Source organism: Poeciliopsis prolifica, unplaced genomic scaffold (genome assembly GCF_027474105.1).
Source record: "Poeciliopsis prolifica strain line A6 unplaced genomic scaffold, Auburn_PproV2 SCAFFOLD003, whole genome shotgun sequence".
NCBI lineage: Eukaryota > Metazoa > Chordata > Actinopteri > Cyprinodontiformes > Poeciliidae > Poeciliopsis > Poeciliopsis prolifica.
In genome coordinates, this window is record NW_026562378.1 from 12,970,387 (window position 1) to 12,989,398 (window position 19,012).

At 40.3% G+C, this 19,012-nt stretch overlaps 2 protein-coding genes across 2 annotated transcripts; one reads left to right on the forward strand and one right to left on the reverse strand.

Moving 5' to 3' along the window:
* Nucleotides 1-4,322: 4,322 nt before the first annotated feature.
* Nucleotides 4,323-7,109, forward strand: rdh20 (retinol dehydrogenase 20). The gene is made up of 5 exons (XM_055027333.1): nucleotides 4,323-5,056; nucleotides 6,221-6,319; nucleotides 6,408-6,553; nucleotides 6,637-6,768; nucleotides 6,844-7,109. Exons 1-5 carry the CDS (start codon nucleotides 4,607-4,609, stop codon nucleotides 6,962-6,964), a joined length of 948 nt encoding a protein of 315 aa, XP_054883308.1. The 5' UTR covers nucleotides 4,323-4,606; the 3' UTR covers nucleotides 6,965-7,109.
* Nucleotides 7,110-7,784: 675 nt separating this feature from the next.
* cse1l (CSE1 chromosome segregation 1-like (yeast)) lies at nucleotides 7,785-18,405 on the reverse strand. The gene is made up of 25 exons (XM_055027332.1): nucleotides 18,326-18,405; nucleotides 16,938-17,030; nucleotides 16,615-16,757; nucleotides 15,413-15,514; nucleotides 15,167-15,312; nucleotides 14,995-15,085; nucleotides 14,774-14,881; nucleotides 13,944-14,036; nucleotides 13,676-13,843; nucleotides 13,456-13,585; nucleotides 13,296-13,361; nucleotides 12,529-12,731; nucleotides 12,352-12,436; nucleotides 11,795-11,856; nucleotides 11,564-11,700; nucleotides 11,246-11,349; nucleotides 11,070-11,167; nucleotides 10,838-10,988; nucleotides 10,550-10,758; nucleotides 10,280-10,377; nucleotides 10,084-10,169; nucleotides 9,289-9,370; nucleotides 8,908-9,054; nucleotides 8,493-8,724; nucleotides 7,785-8,358 (listed from the first exon to the last, which is right to left on the reverse strand). Exons 2-25 carry the CDS (start codon nucleotides 17,020-17,022, stop codon nucleotides 8,269-8,271), a joined length of 2,916 nt encoding a protein of 971 aa, XP_054883307.1. The 5' UTR covers nucleotides 17,023-17,030; nucleotides 18,326-18,405; the 3' UTR covers nucleotides 7,785-8,268.
* Between the last annotated feature and the right edge of the window lie 607 nt (nucleotides 18,406-19,012).

Genomic DNA, 19,012 nt, shown 5'->3' on the forward strand with positions numbered 1-19,012 from the left:
AGTGGATCCACGCGATCCGAAGAGATGAAGGTCCGGACTTTTGCATAAAGACGAGGAGGACTTTCGTATGTAGCCGCCACTTCACACCGGAGGATTTTGTTAGCGGATCCACCACCAGCCGCCTTAAAGGTGGATCTGTTCCTTCCCTGTTTGCCTGGAATAACTTCACTGCACCGGCAATGAGAGAGTCTGCTTTCGAGAGGGCTAAGAAACTGCAGTTTGTCCTCTCAGAAAGCTAGCCAGGCTGACTATGACTACACAGCACATCCAACCGCAGGGGACGGTGCGGTTGTGCGCATGCGCAGGGCCGGACGGTTGTGCGCATGCGCGGGGCCGGAACGGTTGTGCGCATGCGCGGGGCCGGACTGGTTGTGCGCATGCGCGGGGTCCGGGTGGTTGTGCGCATGCGCGGGGCCGGGACGGTTGTGCGCATGCGCGGGGCCCGGGTGGTTGTGCGCATGCGCGGGGCCGGGACGGTTGTGCGCATGCGCGGGACAGGAGCGGTTGTGCGCATGCGCGGGGCCCTGGTGGTTGTGCGCATGCGCGGGGCCCGGGTGGTTGTGCGCATGCGTTTTATAAAGCGGATGTGGAGTTTGACAACTTCCGGTGGCTATAGCGTTAGCATTAAAAGGCTAGGAAAATAGCTCAGTCTCGGCGCAGTTGTTTTTGTTCAGTCCCCGGTTGTTCATGTGGAGCAAGAAAACAGCCTTATCTGTCATATCATGCGGTCCCGACGGACCCGGACCAACGGAGGCAGTGGATACAGGCGATCCGAAGAGATGACGGTCCGGACTTTTGCATAAAGACGGGGAGCACTTTCGTATGTAGCCGCCACTTCACACCGGAGGATTTTGTTAGCGGATCCACCACCAGCCTCCTTAAAAGAAGAGCTGTTCCTTCCCTGTTTGCCTGGAATAACTTCACTGCACCGGCAATGAGAGAGTCTGCTTTCGAGAGGACTAAGAAACGGCAGTTTGTCCTCTTAGAAAGCTAGCCAGGCTGAAGATGCTACTGCGGACCATGACTACACGGCACATCCACCCGCAGGTAAAAGATAGTTTATTGTATATATTTTCAATGAAAGAGAATTTCAGTAAAATATAACTGTTGCTATAACAATATTTTTATAGCAACAGCTAGAATAAACTCAGTAGAAACCACTTTCATACTGAGAGATTTTTAACATCAGTCAAAAGTAAAATAACTTACTGTAAATACAATGTAAATTCAAACCTTTAACTACACAGAGAGGATGTAATGAAAATTTTACAACTTGGTGATTTTACATAAAATAAATGTATTTTGTTTAATGTGAACTCCTGGGTTACAACTAGAACCATTCAAGTATAAAAAATTAGGGTTTATCTCACCACCACAATGGCTGATAAACCTAAATCTCAATACTTTTGTCTTTAACTGTTGCTGTAATAATATGTATAATATTAAACACACTATAATAATATTATTATAGCAAGAGTTATATTTAATAATATAATAATGTTATTATTATTATGATCACATAATAATGAAATTATGAGATTATGTGGTTATGTATTTTGTGGAGAGATTAAGTCAATGGCTGTATACATAAATGCTCCGACTCTCAACATGTATTGATCTTCACAGAAGTAATGTTTCAAATATATAATTAAAACTTGTTGCTAACCGTATGTTTTGCTATTTATTTTGTGGTTTTACAGGTACACTTGATGAAGCTCTGGATTATATTAAGGAGTTGGAGGCCAGACTTCAAAAAGTGGATTTGTCTGCCACACTTTTTAGCCGCTAATGTGCCTCTGATGACCAGATCTGGTTCTACACCAAATTTCGATCTGAATGTGTGTTCCAGATCTTCTGGGAGTCCATTGCACCCTCTGCATTATTCCTGGTGTTCTGGACCAGAGCGCAGAAACTTGGAGAGGAAGCATGTGCTGAAGCCAGCCTTGACCGCTGCAGGCCTCTGATTGATGAGTTCCTGATGTACTCATTCAGGGTTGCAGTGGGCCTGAAGGAGCAGCTCATTGCTGACATGTTTCAAGTCAGTATAGCTACTGTCAGCCGAGTGACCATCACCTGGGCCAACTACCTCTTCATTGTGTTCTCTTCCATCAACCTGTGGATTAGTCGTGAGAAGGTAAAAGCCAGTATGCCTCAGAAATTTCTGAAGTTCTCTCCAGATGTCCGTCATCTTGGACTGCACAGAAGTTGCTCTGGAAACACCATCATCCCTCACCTTACAGTCTGAAACGTTCTCTGCCTACAAGAACCACCACTGTGAAAGGGCTGATTGGCGTTGCTCCCTGTGGGTTGGTGACATTTATTTCAGCGTTGTACACAGGCTGCATCTCCGACAAAGAAATAACAAGGTCAGTGGAATCCTTCCTCTGCTTGAGCTGGGAGATGAAGTCATGGCAGATAAAGGCTTCCTCATTCAAGACCTCCTTCATGAAGTTGGAGCCAAACTCATCATTCCACCATTTAGGCATCCTGGTCAGTTCAGCAAAAGAGACAGAGGAGACCAGACCATTGCTCGGCTGCGGATCATTGTAGAGCGAGCAATCGCTAGAGTAAAGTGCTGCACATCTGGGATTCCCCGCTGCCTCTCACTTTAATAGGAACTGTCAATCAAATCTGGCACAACTGTTGTGTTTTGGCAAATTATCAAGGCCCATTTTGTGTTGTAGACTAAATTATTTATGTATGTTAATTGTTGTAATGCTATGTAAAAAGTTAAATGTCTAGACTTTTGCAAAAAATATTCAATTAAAACACACTGACAAATTAAGTAAGAGCGATGAAAAGGACCGGATGTGACCTTTTTAATTATGATGGCTTTTCATCGGTTGTGTGAATACGACAGGATGCGACAAAATGTAGTTTATCTGTATGAAACAGAATATAAAATAATCAGGAACCAGGTTCATCACAGGCAGTACAGCATCTTATGAGGAATAGTATTTTATGTTAGCAACAAACTAACAGAACATTTTATAGGACCGATACAATGTTCTCAGTGAACCTACCTCGCGCCCATCTCTCATGAACTGGCAACGAGATATCTGTGTTCACTATATTTAACGTTGCCAGCCACCAGGAGGGGGTGCTGTTTCACCCATTACACCTGAACCCAAACTTGGAAGTAAAGACAAGTGGAATTCTATACAACATTAACTATGTTACACGGAGGAGGAGAGCCATTTTTCAGAGTACTTGAATTACAGTCACCAAAACAGGAAGTGCCGCAGCCCTATCAGATACAGCTTCCGGTTGCCGTGAAAAAGGTCTTTTACTGCAGTCATCAGTTGCTTTAAAAATAAACATTACATTTTTAAATGTGTTAACTTATTAAATGGATTTTTAAATATGTACTATAGAAGTAATTCCTTGAAATGTGAGTAGATGATTGTTAGTTTTATGTATGTTACAGTAAGTTTTATGGCTGCACGGTGGTGCAGTTGGTAGCATTGTTGCCTTACAGCAAGAAAGTCCTGGGTTTGATTCCCAGCCTGGGGTCTTTCTGCACAGAGTTTGCAGAAAGTACCGGGTTCTTTCCCGGTACTCTGGCTTCGTCCAACATGACTGAAGTGTATCAATAATCCCTTTTGTGATAAAATTACAAACAAAAAAAAACAGATATTAATAAAGTCTCTGAAATTGCTGATAGTAAACTACTATTTCTTTATTGTGCCAAATAATTATTCATCTTTATATGCAGATTTCCTGTGTTTTTTAGTCAATTAAAGATAAAACATTTGACTTTTTTCCAAACAATACTTCAAGGAGTAAGTGAACATGTTGTGCAACAATATAGACAATGTAAAAAAACTATGTGAAGAAGTGTTAGGTGCAAGTCCACAGAACTGAAGGAATGATTGTTAAAAATATGCTTTAAAAAAATGCTTAGACGGATTTGTGCTCACATGTGCAGCAGCTTAACATTTTGCTCAGAGTGGGATAATCGACCTCACATCAGAGATCAGGAATAACTTTCAGATCAGGATAAATTGAATGTCTGAGGTGAGTGTGTGGACTGATTTTACTGAGGTCATCACATGCAGTAACAACAGAAAAGGGTTGAACCACAACAAACTCCTGTAAGAACCGTTTTAGTTTTTTCTGCATTAAAAATACCTTAAAAGCTTGTGGCCCTTTACATGTCTGCCACTTTGTGTTGCTCTTTCACATAAAAACATCACAATAAAATACAAAGAAGTTTAAAAAAAAACAAGTTCAAGGAGTGTGGACACTTTTGCAACATGGTAAAATCTATTGTGAGATGCAATAAAATTGTACGTGGCTCATTGTTGTCATTTATTTCTTGAACAGAATAACAAGTGTTTTTGTTGTTTTAAGTCAACTGAGTTATTTGACCTTTGAAGCATTTTTCTAGATGTTTGCTTTGATTGACCTTCTGTTTCAGTCATGATGGAGTCATGAATGTGCCAGGCCGTCAGACTAAAAGCCCTTCAGTCACATTTCTAATCCTGCGCACCCATGTTACATAAAGTGGCCATCCTAACCCACGTCACGCAGAAACTCGGCTAAACCCCCGGCTTTTTGCGGGGTCATTAACTCCTGCTGTGGGAGCCGAGTGAGCTGAGGCATCATGATCCTCATTGTGGACCTGCTGCTGATGGTCATCGAGGTAACCTACTCCGTCCTGTGCGCCGCGGCGCGCACCTTCCTCCACCCCAGGCTGAAGAGCATCGACGGGGAGCTGTGTCTGATCACGGGAGCCGGGGGGGCCCTGGGTCGCCTCTTCGCCCTGGAGTTCGCCAAAGAGGGGGCGCACCTCGTCCTGTGGGACTGCGACACGGCTGCCAACGAGCGGACCGCGCAACTGGCCCGGGAGCTGGGCGTGGACGTGCGCGCCTACACGGTGGACCTGTCCAGGCGCCAGAGCGTCTATGACGCCGCGGAGAGGGTGAGAGCGGAGGTCGGGGATGTCTCCATCCTGGTCAACAATGCGGGGGTGGTGGCCGGACGGAGGCTGCTGGAGTGTCCGGACGAGCTTCTGGAGAGGACTCTGCTGGTGAACTGCCATGCGCTTTTTTGGGTGAGCCTTCTTACGTCTTTTACGCAAACAGCCGTGCAACTCTGCGGAACTTGGTTCAGAGCAAACACAGCCAGATATGGATTATGCAACAGACACTCGCTGGTTGGGGTTGGCGTTCGTGCAGCGGAGCGTGAAAGAGGTCGGATCAGCCTGTACCGCAGGGGATGGTACTGCATGTCCTGGTTATAAAAGACAGTCCAGTTAATTAAGTTCCAACTGTCTGTAAAGAACACAGAGTAAGGAGATGATTTAGCCATCCCACAAGAGAAAGAGAAGCGCCTTAAACATGGAATTCTGCTTTTCTATAAGCTTCAGTCTCATTGTTATGATTTAACATAACATGCATTAGTGCAGGGCCACTGTCCTGCAGGTTTTAGATGTGCCACTTGTACAAAACACTGGAATGAAATGGCTTAATTACCTCCTTCTTGTGTAGCTTCCAGTTCTCCACACCTGCTAATGACCTAATTATTCTATTCAGGTGTGGTGCAGCAGAGGCACATCTAAAAGTTGCAGGGCTGTGGCCCTCCAGGACTGGAGTTTGACACCTGTGCTTTAACAATCTGGCACTGAACAAGTCGGCTAGTGTGGAGAATAAAGTCTCTGTTTGGACATCCAGTGTCTGCCTGTGTTTGTCTGTTTAGAGAGCAGTTCCTGCACTTAAAACGTTAAGTTTGGTGCTTAGGGAGTAAATAGTGTTGCACTTTTCTTCCAGTGAAAGGAACAGCTAACATGTTGACTCTCTTTGCTCTGCTAGTGTTACTGATGCATCACAAAAGTGGACAGAAGAGCTATAAAACACCCTCCATGGAATGGACAAATCAGGCTAAGATGAAATTTTGGACATCAGGTCTTACTAGACTGCGCTTTGAATCATGTCCGTCATGTCACTGTAGGTTCTTAATCTTTGTGTGAATTTCATGGATTGAAGCAAATTGTGAAAATGATGCAGGTTAAGGCGTACCTGTGGAGAAATACAAACTCTATTCCACATTAGCAACAACATTGATGAGGGCCCTCATCAGACACTTTAGTGTCTAAAATGAAATGAAAAAATGAAATGAAAGAGTTGATTTTTAAACAGCTCAAAACTCCAAACATGACTTGACAGGTTTCAAATTCTCTGTACTGTAACGTCAACCTTTGTTCCATCCTCTTCACCAGATGACAAAAGCCTTCCTGCCTCCGATGAAAGCCAGAAACCACGGCCATATCGTCACTATTGCTAGTGCTCTTGGACTGTTCACCACAGCGTGTGTGGAGGTATGCTGCATGACTCGATGTCAAAAATGATGCCTCACCAGTAGAAAAAGAACATCATGGATCTGAGCAATTTCACTCTCTCTTGCAGGATTACTGTGCCAGTAAGTTCGGTGCTGTTGGCTTCCATGAGTCCTTGGCACACGAGCTGCGAGCAGAAAACCACGACGGCGTCAAAACCACGCTGGTGTGCCCATACATCGTAGACACAGGGATGTTTTCAGGCTGTGAGATCAGGTGAGAAGCTTCAATGCATCTGTGAGCCCATCTGATGCGTTACAATGGAGAAATATAGCTTCTTATTCCTACACGTTTCCCAGGAAAGAGATTCGGAACCTGATTCCTCCACTTGAGCCTCTCTATACGGTCCAGCAATCCATGAAAGCCATCCTGGGCGAGCAGGAAATGATCTGCATTCCTCGCATTATGTACATCCCCTTCATCGCAAGAGCGTGAGTGCTTCTGAGCCTTCATCAGTAAGGATGACTGTTTGGGTTAGATGGTGATTTATGTTTTATGCTTTGCAGGTTGTTACCTTGGGAGGCCAACGTCGTGGCGTATCGCTTTATAGGAGGCGATAAGTGCATGATGCCCTTCATCAAGAACGCCGAGACAAAAACCTCAGAGGGCCACATCCAGTCTTCCTGAGACTTTTCCAATAATGTCTTCTAGTGTTTTTCAATGCACTAATGGAGACACTGAAGGCTTGTTTGTGCATCTTATAATCAAGTGCACCTCAGAAAAGATGTATAACGCTTCAAAATAAATTCTACTTTTGACGTGCAAGTAGTAACTTATTATCCTTCTGTGGTTTTATTACGTAAAAATTCAAAATGTTTTGAGTAAATGTTTTTAATCAAGGAAAAAAGTCAAATTTTAATCATTTTCAAAATTTCAGGTGCCATAATTATACAATTTCTCCAGTTACTTTGCAAATCCTTCTTTTTGGTGAAAGGACAAGCTTGAATCATTTTGGCCATCGAGTTTTGGATCGGTATCAAAATCAGAACAGTGTGCAAACAAATGTATTTTTTGTTGCAGTTCTCCAACAAAGAGCAGTGAAATTTTTTTTTTTTTTTACTACTTACCACTTTATTCACTATAGATTGTGGCAAGTTAAATATTTGACCTTATCCAGCCTAATAGCAAAAAGCAATTTGCCAAACAAAAATGATTAAATTAGAAGTTCCTGAACACTATGATACAACAGATTTTTTCTGAAACTTAGAGAGATCATGATGCTCCAATAAAATAATAAAAAAATAAATAAATCAGGAAATAAATCTAAAGCACATTCATTGTGTAAGTCAAAACGTGTCCAGTGCAGTCATTTTATTCACGGCCCTGCAATTATGTATTTTTTTTAAATGTTAGCTTATTTAAACAGCTAACAGCTAAGAAAAAGGTTCATAAAGTTTTACAAGAATCCAATTTAAAAGTAAAACATGGCAGCAGTAACGGACGAATGTATAGAAGTGTGTCTCTTTATTCACATTAAGAAACAGTGCGAAATAAAAGGACAATACGACAAATTTGAGGAAAACATGCAACAGAAACGAGTTATTGATGCTTGAGCCACAGACTGAAGACACCAGGACCAAAACTAATTGGAACAAACCAAACTGGTAAACAAGTCCCTCCAGTTCTGTTCAGTTGGTCTGCAGTTCACAATCCCGTCTGCATCTCTACCAATCCAAATTCTTTTGAATGACCAAGAATAATAAGTCTAGCTTTGCCAGCATTTGATCATGTCTTTAAAAACACTTAAAACGTTTTCTTATCAGAAGACAACCTTTATTCAGGCAAAATGCAGGTTTTCTTTCCTCCTGTTAATCCATCACACAACTATGGAGTCATTAATTCAGCTGAAGTTGATCAGTCATGTTACTTTGGGACCACTGTGGCTGCAGTGTGTGGTGGCCTCCGACCCAGACGTCCCCATGTCCTCGGTTTCAAATCAGCTGCACAGAAGCTACCTGCAAATATCCCTGCAGGAACTTCAGGGCCTCGGTGTTCAGACTGGTGTTCAGCATCGAGGGAACCTGCGCCAGAAACAAACACAAGGGGGCGACATTTGCTCAATTTTCATTATGGAATGCAATAGCTATTTGTTATGTTCTCATTCCAGAGTTTCTACATGTTTTTTCATGTATACTTTGGATGAATCTGAACTTACCCTTCCAGGACAGGCAGTAGAAAGCTTGTGGAGTGACTGGGCCAACAGAATTTTGGGGTTTCCGACTGCGTCTCCGATCGGGTCGTGTTCCTTCCTCCCAGCAAAGGCCAGCTGTGAGAAGGCCGTCTGGTAGCCGGGTGTGTCTTCTATGTCTATGAAATGCTCGTCGTCTGGGATGCTGTCATCTTCTGGCAACTCAAACAGACCAATCAGAGCCTGGAGCAGCGGAGTCCTGAGGAGAGAATCATCTTCAACTCCAAATTCCTCTTTTTGATAGTCAAATGAACTATTTTTCTTGGAATCTGCCTTTAATGCAGAAACAGGAAGTTCATAAGAAGTTGTGAATTATAACTGTGACTGTGTCTGGTGTTCATTATGGACGGACTGAACCCCTCAGTGTTTCTTTGCTTCTTACCAGAGCTTGGTGTACTCTGTGTCCATCATGGCCGGACACTCTGTGAGGATCTTTGTGATGCCGACGGCGCAGATCTTCTTCTCAACAGTTCCAGACACTTTCTGAACCTCCGGAATGATGATTTTCTCCAACACCATCCCGAACATCCTGCAGTTCAAAAAGGTTAAACGAGTTTAACACAAAAACACACAGCATTTACTTCTACAGTAAAAGAGATTCATAGACAGCAGACATTACTATGACAGTCAAGATAAAGTGAAAGTTATCCAATTAATACAGACACAAAAAGCTTTTTAGAGTATTGTATGATGGTAATCAAATATTGGTCCAGCTGTAAAGTGACAAATTCTTAGAAATGCAAACAAAAAGATGAATACGTACTTTGGCTGGATGCTGTCAAAAATCTCCTGAAGTGCAATCGCTCCATATTTGACACAATATAAGTTGACGAACACTAAAAAACCTTAGAGACAGAAAAAAGAAAAACATGATGCTCTTTGGTCAATGTATCTGATTGGAAAAACGAACTGCAATTAAAATCTAGTTACAATACTTACCTTCATCCACTTACACTTATTCAAGTATGATAGAAATGTTAAATTTAGGTTTCCAGACCTGTACATATAATTTGGTTGCCTTCACATTTCAGCTTTTATACCATTTGTTGTCATGAATTTCCCCATTTCTTTAGTGGACCATTCGGATGAAGTACGTAACATTTTGTGTTTTTCTTCCCCTCCAAAGAAACATGTACCATTTACCCTTAAATCCCAAAATGGTTCATCTCATAAAACTAGAAACCAAAAATCTGTAAAAAAAAAAAAAAAAAAAAAAAAAAAAACACAATAAAGTAACTCCACTCTTTATATAACTGCCAAGACCAATAGAAAACTTTTTTTGTTGCTTTGCATTTTGAATAATAGAATAATGCTCTATAACAACAGCGTGTGATGAATCTCTGCTGCTCCTGCAAATCACATCTAGTACCTGTTTTCTGTTTGTCTTATTTTGAAGAGGCTTAGATTAACAGCAAATTTCCCATAAGACACTGCGCACAATAAAGATGATCTTAAAATATAATCATTTACAGCAAATCCTGGCCAAGTTGAATCAAACAAAAAAAAACATTTTTAAATGCTTAGTCAAAAAAGTGCTTAAAAAAAAGATTGTACTAACTTTTGATAAACTTTGTAGTTTTAGAGCTCTGGAGTCGCTGGAAGAGCAAAATGAAGATCTGTTTCCTGTACTGAGTAATCGACTCACTGGTGAAACAACACACACACAAAAAAAACAAACATTTAATTTAGTAAAAATATCCATTTGGCAATACATTAGCGTTTAAACTCTGCTAAAAAAACTATGAAGAACTCACGGGGGCATGTTCTCTATGATGCTGTTGAGAAGATAAAAGCCTTGATGGTCGTTGGCTTTGGAAGCAATGAGCTTCTGGAAAACTCCAAGCAAGCCAGGCTGGGATAGAAAGAAATGGGAGAATACATGTGTTTACACATAAGTCTACATTTTAAAAAAATAAAATGTTATAACAACAGCATCCTTCACTTTCATTATAGTCAAGCATGAAGGCAAGAACAATTGGAAGCTACTGTATTTATTACGTCACAAAAACATTTGATTAACTTACAATTTTATCAGCGGCAGAAGCAGCAATAGAGACTCCTCCTTTCTCAAGAAAAGCTTGCAGCAGACGCACAAGAGGAGGGATGTTCCCCGTGCGTTCCCACAGGACGGGCTGCAGCAGGTGGGGGAACAGAGCCATGTAGGAAGCAGGAATAGAGTTGGAGTGGATCTCCAGGAGGAGAGACATCACCTGGAACACATATGGAAGAAACTCTGCAAAACAAAACAAAGCACAGTCCGTCGACTTGTTTCATGAACGCGTCAAGAGGTTTCTAGCCGAACTAAAATATACCTTGGACGTCGTTCTGAAGGATTTCTGTGAAGACGGGGAAGAGTGCTTCCTCGAAGCTGCTGACGGTGGCCGGGTTGGCCTTGCAGGTGATCCGCACAGACAGACACAAAGACTCGAACAGGTAGTGGTTAAAGTGAGGCTTGCTGGGATTCTGGGAGAAAGCAAAACATTTATGTGAATGAATATAACTCCCAAGAGGACTATGATTATTCTAGATCAATAAAATGGTTACCTTGCTGACTAGGAGCAACTTATGAGTCAGCTGGCCAATCAGAGTGGGAATGTAAGGAACTATGGCCTCCTGCAGCAAGGAGAAGCTGCGCATGATGGCTTTGGAGAGAAAAGGAAACATGTCAATTTGCAACAAACTTTTGACGTAAAACATTGGTAAGTAAAAACAAATATTACCTTTCATGATGTACTCATTTTCTGCAGAACCAGGAAGAGTGAGTGCTTTGAACAGATTGGTGAGCAGCTGTTCAGTAAAAGGCGCCATCTCTGCCGAAGTGATCCTGAAAGCAGATGATCATGAATAAATACTGAATTACTGGAAAAATCTCTCAGTAGAGCTGCTACAGGAAATGACACCTGGAAGCCATGCAGTGCAATTTATTCGTTTTAGGATATTTAGATGACTTTGCAGGAAAACTATTTTCATCTAATGCCTGATTAATCTAGACAAATTCATCAGGCAACTTTCCAGAATAAATCTCAATTGATACTCACAGGGTTGCATTGTTGGGGCCTCTCATTGTGAACAGCCTCTCCAAAGCATGAGCAGCGTAAGTGTGTTCGACTGTGCTCTCTGCCTGCAGGTGTGTTATGAGGAGAGGAACTGCCTGCAGCAACTGCTCCTTAGGAAGCTGAAGAGAGAAAACGAGATGAGTCGTTAGTGAGAAATTAACTTAATTTAAAACATTAAACAAGTTCAGGAGAAAAACAAAACTGGTTTCATACCTTACTTCTGAAAATCATAACGTACTTGATTGCATCTGCTTTCAGCACTGGGAACTCGTTCACTACAATGAGATAATAAGATTAATCAAAACAGTTTATCAAACAGCTGTTTTATGTTTTCATGTTCAATTACGTCAATAATGGTTTCTGCAGCCATGAAACTTCAGAGAAGTCCTAGTAAGGATGCGATGTTCGCATCATTCAGCTCAATCGTGGAAAAATACTTGTTATACAGTCAGTAGCTCTGGTAATAGACTGCCATTGTGCTGCAAGTTTGGATGAATGTATTCAAGTTGTTTTGTGGAAACATTTTAGATGAGAACAAAGTAGTGCAACAGATTGACTTTACAGTAACGCTATGTTCCACTTCGTAGACTCTCTGTAGTTTACAAGCTCCTAGACACTTGCTGTTATTACCTTTTCTTATATTTCTGAATTTACATGTTTTTTTTCCCCTGAAGGCCTTTAGATTGCCCATTACAACTTCACATATTGTGCTCCATGTGTAGGAAATAGATTATTAATGTTAACTGCATACAAACCAAGAAAAGTCTTACCATTGGATGATTTTAAATCTGGGAGAATATGGTTCACAAAGAATTCAGTCAGATTCACCAGTTCATTGGCTTGTGTTATACCATGCTGTTAAAAAACAAACAAATAAATAAAATATGATTCACCCTTTACACCTATAGAGGATACCCAACGCAATCCGGTTTTAGACGTGGACTCACCTTCTGTGTCTGGGCTTTAGATGCCAGCGATGTGACCAGATAGATGGCTGCATCTTTGTGTTTCCAGTTCTGACCAGGGTTCTTGGCATATTCTGACAGCATCGAGTTCACATAGCCAGAGAAGATGGCCGTGACCGGCCCCTCGAAAAACTTACAGAGACCCCTCACTAAGTCGCATGCAGCCCTGCGGCGAGTGTCGATGTCTGAGAGGGGAAAAAAAGTGACGATGCAGATTTCGGTAAAGAAGGAAAAAAATCAAGGTAAAAAAAGCAAACTGTATTAACAATGTTTAGTAAAGATAGAACAAATACAGTATTCACAGTAGTGAGGGACCACAACTCCCCATGAAGAGCTGAAATTAAGAAATCATTAATTACAGCTGTAAGCTATATGTAAGAGAATATGTTTGTAACCGCCTATGTAAATAGTTGAAACACCAAATATACATATACACGCATTGATATACATTAATGTGTCTTATTCTTAAGATGGGTTACAGCATAACCCATGTTGTGCTCCTGAATTGGCAGCTTTGCAAACACCACCCAATAGATATTTGCATTTTCTGTTTTCTGTTGTGGAGTCTAGATATGCTCTCCAAAAAAAAAAAAAAAACAAACACAAACAAAAAAAAAACAGCAACAGAAAAAAACTATTAAGACATGACTTTAATGAGGAGAATCTCAGAATAAGAGTGTTTGGTATGTTTATGTTTTTATTAAGAAAATTAATTTTAAAAATGTGATTCAAATCATCCTAATCCTTACCAGATCCTTCAAGATCTCTTCGAATGTATTCCTCCGAGTTATCTTCAAAAGCCTCCTCGTCTGCACCTGAAGTTTGACAGGAGACAACAGTCTGGTTGGCGCCACATCAGGACAGATACAGATCAGAATCCAAGGCAGCAGATGTCAACGGAGCACTTACTTCTGAACTCCATGTTGGGCACAATGACCTTCTCACAAATGCTGGTGAGTGTATTCTGGTCCTCAAATAGATGCTTGTAATGCGGCCTTTCACACACGGATGCTAAAAACTGAATAGCATTGCTAACAAGCTGCAAGGAAATCGTGTGTATTATTGTTTGTACATAAAAAATTTAAATATGCATATACCAACAATATAACGGAGAACCCAGTAGTCTCACCAAGTCATACTTGACTTCCTGGCCGGTGGAAACCAGAAGGTTCCAGATAGCAGTAACAAAGCGTGGCAGGTACGGCTGAAATTCCTCATCGTACTTTTGAGCGTAAAGAGCTGCGTTGTCACAGATCTGAGATTTCAGCAGCTCCAGGAGACCTGCCTCCTCCTCATCCTAAGTGTTGGTAGGCAAATAAAATAAATGAAGGTTTAACACAAAAAGTGGCTTCCTAAAAAGTTAAGTTTACAGCCTTATAAAAGAGAGGACAACACACATCTGTTTGTAAAAGCTTATTGTCCAGAGTCAGAAGGCCGTGAAAATTGGTCATCCAGGTTTCCATGTTGTCCTCAAAGAACTCTGGAAGGTCCTGTTAGAATAACAGAGGACATTAATAACATGCAGAGTACCTGTGTTATTTTCACATTACTTACAATTAAATAACACATAGCAATAAACTACAGTAAATTGGAAAAATATTCACACCATTCCAAATTCTGTCATATTTTGTCTTGCAACAGGTAATTCTTTTGTTCCTTATTGGGATTTTAAATTATAGACACAAAGTAGTGCAAAATTGTAAGGGTGAAGTAAAGTGACACACAGTGTATTTATTTTTTAATCCAAAACATTTGGCATTTCTAATCAGTCATAAAATATACTGTTTGCAGTGTGAGGAACACAGCAAACATGAGACACAAACTGAATTCTTTGACTCGTTTTGAAAACACCAGAAAGCTACCACTACATCTCCCTGGCCCTGAACACACCATCGTCAGAGTGAAATATGGTGATGTAAGCATCATTCTGTGGGGATGTTTAATAAAGGAAAATTGACTACAATTTCTTGTTCTCCTACTTCCTACTTAGGTTGTCCATGGAATCCCAATAAAACTGCATTGAAAATGTGCGATGGTAACATAACAAAATGCAAAGACAATAGGATTGTTAAGGCACTAGATTTCATTTAAGAACAAGAATTTTTTTTTATGTTTAAAACATAAATTTTTAAAAGGCAGAAGTAACATTTTCTGTATTTAAGAGAGAAATAGCTCTACAAAAACACTAGTTATTAAACAAGTCAAAGCAAGAAAACATACAACTGACCTGGAAGTTAAGACTGTAGAAAAGCTTTGAAATGAGTGTTAGGGACGAGAAGAGGACCTTTAGGGCGTTGACATCGTTGGCGTGAGTTTGACACAACTCGATGGTGGCCTGGAACAATGAAACACTCACGATTATGAGCAAAGTACTTTATTTTAACTTAGGAAAATAGATGCAGCCTGTTTGTAAGACTGTTGAATAAGAAAAGCAGTGAGGTTACAAACCTTGAAGAGCTCCGTCAGAGGAAGGGCAAACGTGTCCAGTACAAGTTTAATCTCAGTCCAAAGCTCGTTGGACTTAAACTCGTGGCGGTACCTTGAAAGCAAAAACAGTCTTTTTTTCCGAACGGAAATTGTCTCCATTTGAAACTTGATATTGAGGAAGCGAAGGGTCTACCTCTTGAAGAGCGAATGTGCGGTACGGAGAACGCCGTTGATGATGTGGAAGTCTCCGCTTCTGAAGCGGGTCACCATCTCTGTCAGCAGGTCCGGCCATTTTTGAGGAAAGTCTTCTCTTCCGATGATGCTGATGGCGTCACTCAGCTGTACCAGTATATCAAGCACAAAAACGACGGTAACACAAATAACTGCAGAGGTTCGGATTTGATTAGATTGTCAGTTAAGGCAACAGGTGATCGTCTACCTGTTTCTGAATCTGTTCTGGGCTGCTCAGCATCAGATTTACAATGTTCGCTTTGATCGCTGTTCGGTCAGCATCTGAGATTTTGTTTGGTTCATCTTCAACCTTGGAGAAACAAATCAAATTATTTTATTCACCAATGTTTGCAAAGAAATGTTCTGAACTACATGTTTTTATGGGTATTAAACAATGAATGTAAAAGACTGTGAGTATATTTTTGAGATTGCTTACAGATTCTACAAAGCCTTATGGGAGAATAAACATTTGCAGGCAACAAATTGAACTTTTCTGCAATTTCATTACGCAGTTAATATACAACTAATGAAAACATAAAAATCAACACAATCCTAACCAGATCGAGTCTATTTCTTCCTGACTGGACAGCTGAAATGAAAATAATAGATATGCAGAGAGAAATTGGCCCAATATAAAAGGTCTGTACATTCAAGATGCAGGCAACATATTTCATTGTTGTTTATTTCAGAAGAAAATGTTTTATTATGCAGAGCTCTAGACTAACTTATTGCACTGGTGCATTTAACTTTTTTTCTTAGGAGCACCGGTACATTTTTTCCCCACCACATTGGAGTTTTACAGATTCACTTCTTTTTAAAAAAGACAAAAACAACAAAAAAGATCTCTGTCCATAAAGGCAATATTGGCCTGTAAATGATTAATTTGTCCAGTAACAAAGTCCTTTATTCAAAGCAGAAATTTACAAGACAGGTAACGTTGTGAAAAATTGTTTAAAACACTACAAAGAGCTTAAACTTGAAAAACATCCCAGGTTAAAATAAATGAATGAAAAAAAAAATCTAAATTATAAGTGCAAATATTTAAAAGGGATAAACATCTCAAGCTGAATATTTTATTGCATTCAGGTCATTTTTCCTATGAACAATTATTTCAGACTTTAACTTAGTGAAGCAAAGCTGTTCCTTTGCTCCACTATTGCACACATTAAACTTGATTAACATCTCAGCCTGATTTAATGGTCTTTTTGCTGCTGCCTCCAACTCAAATGGAGATTTTCCATGTCGCAGAGACTTATATTTTTCCTCTGACTGCTGACACCAATGGGACCTCGGATTGTTTCTGTCACACCAATGATATTAGCACACTAGAGCCCTGTTATGGCACTAGAGAGTTCTGTTACAAAACAACAAATAGGCTGTTTTATTACTCAAGTAGCTGAGTTGACTCACAATTCTCCAGTTTCTTTTTATGTAGTTCTTGAAGGTAACAGCAGCACAGACACGGATCACGTTGTCTTGAGATTTCTCCAGCAAAGTGAGAAGTAACAAGGGGTAGTTCTGGTTTCCTTCCACCGACTCGAGAAACTTTTCAGCTGAGAAGACAACCAAACAAAAGCAAAAAAGACAGGTGGTATGACAAAGTGCCTCCATCAATTTCTATTGTGGCTCATACAAGAAAAAAAAAACATCAAGTGAATACTTCACAAGAAGACCCCCTGCCCCCAAAATCACCTTATAATACCAAAGACAAAGATCAGTGAAAGAAGACCTACCTGGACGCCTGACTGTTGGATCTGGGTCCAACGTTTTCCTCAAAAACTCTGTCAGGGTTTGCAGGTTAGCATCATTCAGCTCCATGCTCACAGCTAAAGGCAAAAAAAGACTTGAATTACATAAAGATAGACCATATACTAACTAAAATACACTACATTTTAAACACTAAATACATACTAAAAACATGCACTTCATTAGTTTATTATATTGCAATGCAGCCTGTAGATGTTTGATGTCAGCTTTCACTAATGTACACTTCTTTTTATGCAAGATAATAAGAATGTAAATCTCAAGTTATCAGTCTGTTTGCTCATTCAGAGAATTGTGAATTTCCAACTTCCAATTTATTCTTTTGCAAAAGAATAAATCAAAAATTACTGGAAATAACCAGTCTGACAATATTTTTAATGTAATTTTTAAATAAAGGCTCACATTGATTATGAAATGCTTCATAACATACTTGGGTTGTTCAAATTGTCCTGTTGGAAAGTACGATGTTTCATTTTTTTTATGTGCCACAACATTGTTATGGAGGCAGCATTTTCATTTTGGTAACAAGTAGAACGGACAGAGAAGATATGCATGGTGTGACTTCTGGGTGCACAGGACCTAAAACAGTGTGCAAATGTTTGAAGTGTGCAAATACTTGAGGGAATAAGGCAAAATAAAGCAAGCAGTGTTTGCTTTATCTAGCTGTCAATATTGAAAAGAACAGATAAAATACTCTGGAAAAAGTCATGCATAAGCATGACTTATGCATGAGCATGACTTTTTCGGTGGAAAAGAGGGAAGTCAGAAATGTTTATTTTTGCAAAACTCCTGCAGTTTCAAATCTGTATGTGCACCGGCGTGTAAAGTTGAAACATGTAGCTCCCTGATCAAAATGAGTTCAGCTGCTTAATGTTACATTCTTACATTGCAGGTCATTTACGTGTTATTTCCACAGCTGACAATCTGATAAGATTTCTGTCAGATTGGATTCGCCCCAGTGAATCCAGGTCCGCTCGTACAGTGTTCAAATATTAGCTAATCTGCTGAATGTTCTGAGTTTGAATGTAAGCACATGGCCTTCTGGGTGTCGCAAATACAGGGTTGAATGCAATGTTCCAGTGTGACTTAATGGTGTACCTTTTAAAGGTCGTAGCGCAAACTTATAATAACACACATTATCATAGAAACCGGTGTGGAAACCCAAACTTCAGTGACCAGATTATCCTACAGCTGCCAGCTAATATTAGCTGTAGCGTGCTAATGCAGAGGCTGCTAACCATAAAGTTAGCTGATTCAGTAAATATTAACTTCTCAGCCACTTTCGGAAGACCAGGACAAATCATTGAAAGCTTACCCTGACACATTTTTGGACTGGTGAAATACCGGGATATCTTACCGTAGCAAAACTTTACCAAGCAAGGATGGAACCAAAAGCCACCACAGACCGTCCAGACGTGCTCGCAGGTTTCAAACGGAACTGCGCGGCCAGTGACGCGCAGGCGCAAGCGTGATGGAAATTTTGACTCTTTTCTGTGATCCGAGTCATTTGGCTCAAATCATCAAAAAGATCCGGCTCTTTAAAATCCTAAACGGCTCTTTCCTTAATGTTCCCAGAGCTCCAAATTCAGTGTAGCTCAGTTATAAATATGCATTCAAATAATGTTGGTGAGTTACACTAAAACATTGTATGTGAATACCTTTAATTAATTTCATCTTACAAAATGTAGAAGTTTAAATCAAGATTGCACAGAATAAGTAAGCCTCAATCACATTCTTTAAAGCATTTAAAGAATACAAAATTAGTTTAGAAAACGTAATGTATTTTGTATTAGCTTTGTGCTGTTTCTTGCCAGGTTAAATTAGAATGAAGATTTTGTATTTAGTGTGTCCATGTTGTGGACTGTTTACCTCAGTCCACAACATGGCAATAAAACACTGTTTGTAAAGCTTTAATGAAAATTACACAAGCCTTTGAGATCACTTTCCTCTCCTTTGCTTATAGTACCCAGTTCTGCTTATTAATTTGATTATTTAAAAGTGTCAAATCACACTTAAGTTGTGATGCAGTAAACCCAGTGAAAGT

Coding starts and splice junctions, on each gene's coding strand:
- cse1l (XM_055027332.1), bottom strand. CDS start 17,022: ATGGAGCTGAATGATGCTAACCTGCAAACCCTGACAGAGTTTTTGAGG. Junction 11,168..11,245: donor AAATGAGTACATCATGAAAG/GTAATATTTGTT, acceptor TTCTCTCCAAAG/CCATCATGCGCAGCTTCTCC. Junction 8,725..8,907: donor ACAGAGTACACCAAGCTCTG/GTAAGAAGCAAA, acceptor TTCTCTCCTCAG/GACTCCGCTGCTCCAGGCTC.
- rdh20 (XM_055027333.1), top strand. CDS start 4,607: ATGATCCTCATTGTGGACCTGCTGCTGATGGTCATCGAGGTAACCTAC. Junction 5,057..6,220: donor ACTGCCATGCGCTTTTTTGG/GTGAGCCTTCTT, acceptor CCTCTTCACCAG/ATGACAAAAGCCTTCCTGCC. Junction 6,554..6,636: donor TTTTCAGGCTGTGAGATCAG/GTGAGAAGCTTC, acceptor CACGTTTCCCAG/GAAAGAGATTCGGAACCTGA.